Genomic DNA, 9,502 nt, shown 5'->3' on the forward strand with positions numbered 1-9,502 from the left:
TAATTTTACTAAATCAAAATAATTGTGTTGCTTCATGTTCATTTAATTTAAGTCATACATGGTTACCTATGCTAAAATCTGAATTAGACCAGAGAAACATACACCCAAATTAAGTTTACACCAAAATTATTAATTAACATTACCTTTACTAATTTAAACAATGAGATTAAGTCAAAGTCACATAACTGACTATTTGCACAGACGAATTATCAGAGCGAATTTTCATATACTGTATTATCCTACTATTGTTACACAATTTATTAACATACTCCTTTTTTAGGTTCATTTAGGTTCTTTTGATAACGATAGCAGAAAATAGCTATCGAAACGTCGAGGTAATTTTTCAAATTAATTTCTTTTCTAATTGGAATTTTCTCTTACAGCTTGAGCCTAAGTGTGTCGCAGGATACCCTCTAGGTGATAGTTCTTGATTACTTTTTGGAAATTCTGTCTTTTTTAAAGACAAAAATTTTTGAGGCGAAATACCCAACAAGAAGTTTGTAAAAAAACAGCTGAACATTATCAGGAACAGTTGATTTTGTTGAGCAACTCACCTACACCTACAATGAACATCAAGTACTTTTTCCTGGTTTTAATCTCATCGTCTTTCCTCTCGATTTCTGTGCGATTATCCCCTTCGATAGCTTCCGGATTGGGAGCAGTAATCTTTTTAAAGAGCACGTAAAAAATAACGGATGTCGCTAGCATGATAGGTTCTGGTGAGATCCAAGTGAAGGCATCATTCACAGATATGTTATTCAGTCTTACAAAGCCTACATGGCGTAGGAGTTTTTCGAGAAATTCGCAGTCCTGGAAAGGCAGCCAAGTGTTATCCGGTGGCGAAATGTGTGCTGGGTACCTTTAGAAAGTGCGCATATGGAAGCATGGCAAACAAGGCAATCTGGAAGCCCAGTTGTGCTAATGTGGTCAACGTCGTGATTACGATCAAAATTTTCAGATAGATTCCAGTATGGCCTTTCATGGTGGCGTCGGTTGGCACCGGCACAAATGGCGTGTAGCATAGTAGAAGGAAGTAAATGGCTGAGAGTACCGAAGGTCGAAATATGATACCTGCAAATTAAAAAAATATATTAGTTTCACTTTTGCTGGTTGAATTTGGTCAGTAATACAAAGATAATAAAATTGTAGGCGATTTTTCCAGTATTCGCTTTTGAATTCAACATGATGTCACATTGGACAATTTCACAGCTGCAGGCTGTAATGCAATTTTGCCAATGCAAATGCATTTTTTCAAAGCCCTTTGGGTTTTTTGCAGAAATCTATTTTTAAGTCCTTAAGGACCTAAAGTTTCGCATTAAAATTGTCTTTTAAACCCACCAAACCAACCGGTGAATCAATAGTAGGTCTGGGTAATACTGTGTCTTAAGACACTTGTGTGATAATGCAACACCTCACCCCTTACGAAGAAATTTCGGCCAAAAATCAAAATTTTACATGCGGGTTTTTTGAGCTCAATCGATTCCTTTCGACGTAAGAAGGTCACAAATATGCATTTATAAAGTGTTTGGATCAAAAATGAGGAAGAAATCGTCGGTTAAAGATCGAGAACGCTCAAAAAACGCTTAAAAGTGCCGAAAATGTCTATTATTTCGAATCTGAAACTTCTACCATGTTTTTGAATGCAATGAGTTCGATGCATTAATCCTCACTATCGTGAGCTGAAAATGATGTGAAATCTAAGACATTTTCGAAACGAAACATGAACGAAAATCCACTGTGTTACCCAGGCCTAGTAAATAGTTCATTCGAGTCCAGTTAAACAGTCGATTAGAGTTTTCTAGCCGGAGCTTTAAGAAGTTCAAAAATTAGATTATTTTGCCCGTTTTTAACGTTTTAGTTTCACACTGGCCTATTAAATCTGAACGATTTACATGAACGAGTAAAATAACGATTGTATGAACACAATATGGGTTAGTCAATAGTTTTTTATCGAACACTTTTTTTAAGGGTGTGGATGCACGCTCCCGTTTATACATTAAATGCTTGCGGAAAGGGCGACAGCAACACGATGCCCTTGATTAAATCGGGAACTCGATACAGATATTTACATTTGAAAACAATTCTCACGATGCATTCTTTATCTAAGTGAGTGTAAGTGAACAGCAAAAAATATCAGTAAAAAATCTAATATATAAAACCCCAAAAAAGTTCAGATTTTGTTCCATCGTCATAAATCTTATACAAATTTCTCAAATGTGCCTCATAATTCAGAAAGAAATGTTTCTTCTTCTTGCACTTACGTATGTGTAACGATGGTGAAAATTTCAAGTTGTTACTTACATTAGTTTGAAAGATGCGAATTTTTAAACGAGGAAGCGCAGTTTCGCAAAAACTTGCACTTTCATGTCCATATTTTCTGGGCCGGCAAAAATCAAGATTTTGGACGATTGATATGAAACTTTCAGCATTATCCCACTCAAGTATCGCCTAACGATGGTGAAAATTTCAAGTTGTTACTTACATTAGTTTGTAAGATGCGAATTTTTGAATGAGGAAACGCAGTTTGGTAAAAACTTGCACTTTCATCTCCATATTTTCTGGGCCGCCAAAAATCAAGATTTTGGACGATTGATATGAAACTTTCAGCATTTTCCCACTCAAGTATCGCCTGACGATGGTGAAAATTTCAAGTTGTTACTTACATTAGTTTGAAAGATGCGAATTTTTAAACGAGGAAGCGCAGTTTGGCAAAAACTTGCACTTTCATCTCCATATTTTCTGGGCCGGCAAAAATCCAGATTTTGGACGATTGATATAAAACTTTCAGCATTTTCCCACTCAAGTATCGCCTAACGATGGTGAAACTTTCAAGTTGTTACTTACATTAGTTTGAAAGATGCGAATTTTTAAACGAGAAAGCGCAGTTTCGTAAAAACTTGGACTTTCATCTCCATATTTTCTGGGCCGGCAAAAATCAAGATTTTGGACGATTGATATGAAACTTTCGGCATTTTTCCACTCAAGTATCGCCTGACGAAGGTGAAAATTTCAAGTTGTTACTTACATTAATTTGAAAGATGCGCATTTTTAAACGAGGAAGCGCAGTTTCGTAAAAACTTCACTTTCATGTCCATATTTTCTGGGCCGACAAAAATCAAGATTTTGGACGATTGATATGAAACTTTCAGCATTTTTCCACTCAAGTATCGCCTGACGATGGTGAAAATTTCAAGTTGTTACTTACATTAGTTTGGAAGATGCGAAATTTTAAACGAGGAAACGCAGTTTGGTAAAAACTTGCACTTTCATCTCCATATTTTCTGGGCCGATAAAAATCAAGATTTTGGACGATTGATATGAAACTTTTAGCATTTTCCCACTGAAGTATCGCCTAACGATGGTGAAAATTTCAAGTTGTTACTTACATTAGTTTGGAAAATGCGAATTTTTGAATGAGGAAACGCAGTTTGGTAAAAACTTGCACTTTCATCTCCATATTTTCTGGGCCGGCAAAAATCAAGACTTTGGACGATTGATATGACATTTTCAGCATTTTCCCACTCAAGTATCGCCTAACGATGGTGAAAATTTCAAGTTGTTACTTACATTAGTTTGAAAGATGCGAATTTTTAAACGAGGAAGCGCAGTTTGGCAAAAACTTGCACTTTYATCTCCATATTTTCTGGGCCGGMMAAAAYCAAGATTTTGGACGATTGATATGAAACTTTCAGCATTTTTCCACTCAAGTATCGCCTACACTCTGTTATGAAAAGTAGGTATTTTCTTGACATTTTTTTGAGATTTACCTTTGTTCGTGCATGGGAGGTTTGTCAACGCATCAACGTCTTTGGATGCACATAAGCGATTATTCAAATGGAGAATTGCAAGTTTTTTTGACAAGTTTGCTAATGAATCCAGTAGTCTGCTCTGTTTTTCTAAGACCAAAAATCAAATTTGCCAGTGCAGATTCTCAAGAGTTTACTACAGAGATTATTAGAGAAAACGCAAATAATTTCTCAAAGGCTGAAATCACGTAAAAAGTTTAGCGGAAAACTCGGGAAAACACTCTAAAAGCATACTTTTTAGCTGCTTTATTCACAGATTCCTACCAAAACCCACAGTGTAGGTATAAAATCTAAAAAATCTGATACATAAATGCACCGAAGGAATTAAGTACATATCGCCAATGACATGATCAATTCTAAATGATTAGATCATGCATCATAAATCTTAGATAAATCCTAAATCTTAGATTAGGCCGAATTAGATAAATATCACTTATTTACTTTATCCATTCAACCAACATTCTACCTACAACTAAACGGCCTCAGAATGAAGAAAACCATGCGAAAATAATCAAATCCTGGTTTCGTTTTTTTCGGGTCTATAAATTTCGATCCGTTTTATGCCCTCGCCTGATGACGCTCCCTTTTTTCCTGACACGCGGATAACCGAGCGGGAATTCGGAGTAAAATGCCACTCCATGATTAAAAAAAGGTCGTTTATTTTCTTTCTCTCAGCCAAAGGTTATGGGAAGCTTTTTTACGGTCTCGTTTACGAGAATGCTCAATGTGTTAAATGACTAAGTGCAATAAAACTTATTCATAAAAACGACAACTTCACAGAACGCATCAGGTGGATTCATAGTTTGCAGTAAATGTGAAAAAAATTACTTTATAACTTTTCTCCTTTGAACATATTCTAATCACAGTTAATTTATAATATTTACCATACGTAATTGCATGTGTTAAGGGCAGAAAAAATGATTCGCTTAAAGAATAACTACTGACAAAAAAGACATTCAAATGTTTCTGCAAAACATATCGATTCCAGCACTGTGTTTATTGTTTTGCTGCAAAGTACCCAACAGTTATAATTAGCGAGCATTTCCAGGATAACACGTATACATTTCTGATAATAGACAACCCGCTAAAAGTGTATGCGAATAAATTACCCATACTTTGCGTGCATTTTACACCTTGATCTTTACAACCTGATATGCATTAAAACCCCGATTCAATTATAAATAATTTAAATTATTTAATATTGTGGCAACGCTCAAACCGAACATGAGCTAATTTTGGCGATAAGTTCATCAAACTAGCCGGATATTAATAAAAAAATTGTAATTACATACATCTACAGTTTGATTTCCTAACAAGGATAAACAAGTCATAAATACGGCAAGTTTATGCTTATTAGCAGTGATGACCTCATATTACATTATCAGCCTCTGTGAAGACTGAATACATTATAAAAGTGTCGGATTGGCGGATACTAAACTGTGGCAACATGATTTATTTCCCATTAGAATTTTTCTACGTTCATCGTATACATAGCAAGCGCTAAAAATAAACGCCAGCTATTCCATTAACATTAAGGCAACTCACTGGAACATATTATGTATATGAAAATGCCGAATATATTAAAAAAATATTTAATTCTACTGCAGTTTTGTGACCCACATGGAAATGTGGCTGATGAATTGAAAAACAAATAGAGCCTAGTTTGTACTTACATGACCCAACTAAAAGGGGCATAAGACATCGGAATAGGGCAGCAGACAACCAATAGTTTGCCATTGTGGATTTCTGCAAAAATGAGGCAAAATGTTAGAAAATGCCTAAAAATAAACTTCTCATAAATAATAGTGTACAAACTTGCTGGGTGGAGACTAATCAATCATTAGTTCTTATCATTGGTGCAGCTGTCCCAGTAGCTGCTGGAATATGATTTGAAACTAAACTAAAGCTAAAAGTGTAGCTATTTGAATTCTATTTTTTGGGCTGTTTGTTAAAAGGCAAGAGGGCTGATTGAAAAGCAACGGAGCAAAATAATTTTATATGGGGGCACTTCTGAAGCTTTTACGCTATGATTATGAGACTTTAATAGGGAAAAATCCTAATGTAACGCAAACTGATATCACCACAGTTTATGGCAGTAATGATTAATTCGGATGACCTAATAATGAGATTTGTTTACCTTTTCTTTGAGTTACATTCAACTAAATTACATGTCGAAATTGGTTCAATTTATAACAGTCTGGTTGGAACATGCGAATCCTACAACTTGCCACACTTTATGCTCACAACACCATGATGTTCACTATTTTTAGTTTAAAATTAGTAGGAACAACTGTCTGATAAGAAACGATGTGTTTTTTGATTTGAACTGAACACTGAACTGTTGTACACAAAACACAAATAAATTCACGCATGGTCTAACGTCAAGGTAGCAGCTGCCATTCAAACTGGAGGCTGCGCTGCCAGATTCGTCCAAGCATTCATCAGAAGTTTGTACATATTCGAGGAAATCCACATTTAGTGTCTTCTACCTAGGGAAAAGAGGAGTTTCATTTATTGCTAATGAATTTAGAGTCTGTAATATCTTGCCATGTACCCGATTTTCAATTTTCTGGCGTTATATTGTAGTTTACATGCTGTAGGTAACTCCACTACTCCATCCTACAAAATGCACAATCAGGCAACACCAGAGAATGCTGTTGGTTGGCCCCAGCTTCCATCTCATGCCGACTTGTGCAGTTGAACAAGGACGGCACAGATCCAACGTAGATATTTGATGCCTAGTTCCCATCATCTACAGGGTGAGGCCTTTATTCAACGCCACAGCCGATAAGCATAAAAGACTAAAATTTGAATTTAATTAATTTGATTAAAACATTTTTTTATTAAAAAAATTAAAAAATTCTTTTCTGTACTATTTTAGCAGAATTATTCTGCTAAAATATTAATTTCCTAATTTCAATTATAAAAAATTATAATTTGAATGTATACATTTTATTAAAACACATAGGCATTTGTTGAATCAACTAAATTTGCGGTTCCACCGAGTTATTCGCGTTTTTTTGCAACATTTTCCACATCAACCCTCATCTAGAATTCGTACATTTTTTCTCTTGACCTTTTTAGCGTCTTGTTTCGTTTCACTGATGCTCCATTTTTTGTCCAGCAAATACAAAATATGCATTAAAATCTGGTATTCAAGAATTTAATTAACTCATTTTACCATTTGAACCCTGAAACATCCTGGGCGAAATATTCCCCGCGAATCCTACTGATGGGTACATTTAACTAAGATAATAATTACTAAAAACATATACAGATAAAGTGGATAACGCATAAAAGGATAAGTTTATTGGATAGGAAATTACGTTCATGGGGGACGCTCAACTTTTGGTACTCGAAGAAAGTCCAGAAATATTTTATTAAACTTTAATAATAAATTGTTACAAACTTCTGTTATTGCACCAAACGGCTACTAAATTAATTAGAAACATGTACATAACGATATGCAGCCAATAATCGCGCGTTTTATGTTACTTAGAGGCGACTTTTTTAAGTATAAAATACAGATATAAACCTTAGATATGTACTACCAATAGCAAAACACTAAATCGATCATAATTATTGTTATCACATTAATTGGGACTCCAAAATCGTACCGTTAAGCAAGCAAAGAGCCAACGAACCCGTCCAGTCAAAGAAACTACATAAAGTTACTTCACGGCTGTCGTCTTAAAGCTAGATTAGAAAATTCCCTTTAAAAGAGTAAAAGAACGTCAACACATTGAAACTGATAAAGAATAATTAGAGAACACATTTTTGGGTCCAGGAACATTCATTTAAAAAAATACTCTGTGAACTTACTATGGATCGACAAAAGAAACCATAATGTATCTAATACCTTTGGTGACCAGCAAGCCTTCATGATAATGGGTCAACCTACCAGGATGCATCAACATCCAACCCATTTGCGTACTAGTTACACTACAATTGTACCGAATAAACCTACAGCCGCCACCTTCGTAGTCTTCACCAGCGCGATTTAGGGCGATGTTGATGGTATATGTAGAACTGTCATGGTGCGGTCTTAAGGAAGGCTGCTCATCGGGTTTGTACCTGAAAATATGAACAGTTGAAGACCGACAATTTACCGGCAAACCATCATAGCAGTTCTTACTTTACTTGGGATAATGCGTGTTCGCTTTCATTGACCAGATCATATCTGTGGAAGTATTTACATATATGTATTTAAGCAGGAATCGTTTGTAATGTAGGCAAGGAGTATGGTTTTCGACTTGTTTTTCCGAAGACTTTCGACTAGAGGCATCAACAAGCGCCAGAAGCGAAGGATATTGCGCAGGTTTATGCCGCAAAACTACTTTGAAGGTGTTCTCGAGACTTAATACACCAAATAATTTAGCTAGTGTACACATTTTACCAAGCCTTAACATTCAGTCTCTATTGGCAGTTGCTTCAAGCACTAGTGTGCATGCAGAGTGCATGATTTTCAATTGTACTAACCCACGGCGTAAATTAATTAAATAATCTCCAACAAGTTTTCCTTCTAATAAGCCTACCTAGTCCATCAATAACCACCACCTTCTAACCGAAGCTACACAGTTTAAATAATAGAACTTCCATACCTGACAACAAAGTTCATCAAACTCTTGGGTGGGTCATGAAAATATCCAGTGAAAATGTACTCCTGGATCGGCCTAACGTATTTCTGCAAAAAGTAGAGCCAGTGACTGTCCCATCCTACTTGGTTCATGTGAATATCACGAGTGGGCACCGCTTCATACCCGCCCTCCAGGCGCTCGTCTTCATTTTTACCGGCTGACCACTTTCCAAAGTTCTCCATCATGTTGATCAGCGACTTACAGAACCGCTCAGTTACAATTGGGAACCAATAAACGTCTGGGCAGGGCTGAAATGACGATCAAACGATTTATTAGTTAAACAAGTAAACTAGTCAAATACTTGCCAAGAAGAAAAGCGTGTGTACAGCTGAAGAAATACTTTATGTTTGCACAGTTAAAGAAATTCTGATTTATTTTCCTCACTGCGTGTACTTGTTATTATATTGTTATCTTTCCTGGGTCTCAGTCAAAGTGTGAAGTAAACATTTTGAATATCGAGAGACAACAGCGCCATCATCAGATTTAAAATTGACACAAACTCATAATTGGTAAATATTAACGTTCTTTTAGGTCTTTGCCTCCTTGCAACCTTATATTTGTCTCTGTTAGACTCTGTTTACTTCACACTTTGACTGAGACCCAGGAAGGATAAGAATATAATAACAGTTAAAGAAAGGAAAATATAATTCGATAGAAGAATATATAAATCTTGCAAGTTAATAGGAACTTATGGGACGCACCTGAAGGGCTTTTTTCTCTGGATTCAAATTTTCTGGATAATCCGCATGGATGAAAGCCTCCTCCCAGTCCTGTTCGTTGTCGAAAATCTGGTACATATCGGGCTCGGCTCGAGTGATATCGTAGGTGTCCGCATTGATCAAATGCCCAAATTCCACACGATTTGAGACATACATAAAGACATCGAGATCGCGAAGATTGCGACAGAATGCCATATCAGCATCAACGTTTTGTCGGTTATAAGTCAACTGCAATCGGTCGTATTTCTTCAAAAGGGTCGCATTCACTAAGTAAGCACCGTTGATGAATGGAACATTCCACAATCCCCTAAAATGAAAAAGATTAATTTGAATTAATTTT

General features: G+C 35.9%; 2 protein-coding genes across 11 annotated transcripts in view; both read right to left on the reverse strand.

The window, feature by feature from the left end:
• The window catches only part of LOC109537339 (piezo-type mechanosensitive ion channel component), a 32,858-nt gene extending 26,664 nt beyond the window's left edge, over positions 1-6,194 (reverse strand). For 5 of the 9 annotated variants that reach the window (XM_048664965.1, XM_048664963.1, XM_048664967.1 and 2 more), the window contains exons 1-4: positions 5,944-6,193; positions 5,480-5,552; positions 860-1,071; positions 555-810 (exon numbers count right to left, since the gene is read on the reverse strand). In XM_048664965.1, coding sequence (XP_048520922.1) covers positions 555-810; positions 860-1,071; positions 5,480-5,543 — 532 coding nt within the window. In that variant the 5' untranslated portion in view covers positions 5,544-5,552; positions 5,944-6,193. Of the gene's footprint in view, positions 1-554; positions 811-859; positions 1,072-5,479; positions 5,553-5,621; positions 5,754-5,943 lie in introns of those variants that run through there. The other 4 variants (XM_048664961.1, XM_048664959.1, XM_048664966.1 and 1 more) reach the window with 3 other exon arrangements.
• A 985-nt stretch (positions 6,195-7,179) lies between these two features.
• Positions 7,180-9,502, reverse strand: part of LOC109537317 (procollagen-lysine,2-oxoglutarate 5-dioxygenase) — a 7,782-nt gene continuing 5,459 nt past the window's right edge. The window contains exons 5-8 of one of the 2 annotated variants that reach the window (XM_019903971.2): positions 9,145-9,469; positions 8,408-8,691; positions 7,942-7,986; positions 7,180-7,880 (exon numbers count right to left, since the gene is read on the reverse strand). In XM_019903971.2, coding sequence (XP_019759530.2) covers positions 7,628-7,880; positions 7,942-7,986; positions 8,408-8,691; positions 9,145-9,469 — 907 coding nt within the window. In that variant the 3' untranslated portion in view covers positions 7,180-7,627. The remainder of the gene's footprint in view (positions 7,881-7,941; positions 7,987-8,407; positions 8,692-9,144; positions 9,470-9,502) is intronic. The other variant, XM_019903972.2, reaches the window with a different exon arrangement.

This window comes from Dendroctonus ponderosae, unplaced genomic scaffold (assembly GCF_020466585.1).
Source record: "Dendroctonus ponderosae isolate FM_Combo_2020 unplaced genomic scaffold, Dpon_F_20191213v2 Dpon_F_20191213_3, whole genome shotgun sequence".
NCBI classification, from domain to species: domain Eukaryota; kingdom Metazoa; phylum Arthropoda; class Insecta; order Coleoptera; family Curculionidae; genus Dendroctonus; species Dendroctonus ponderosae.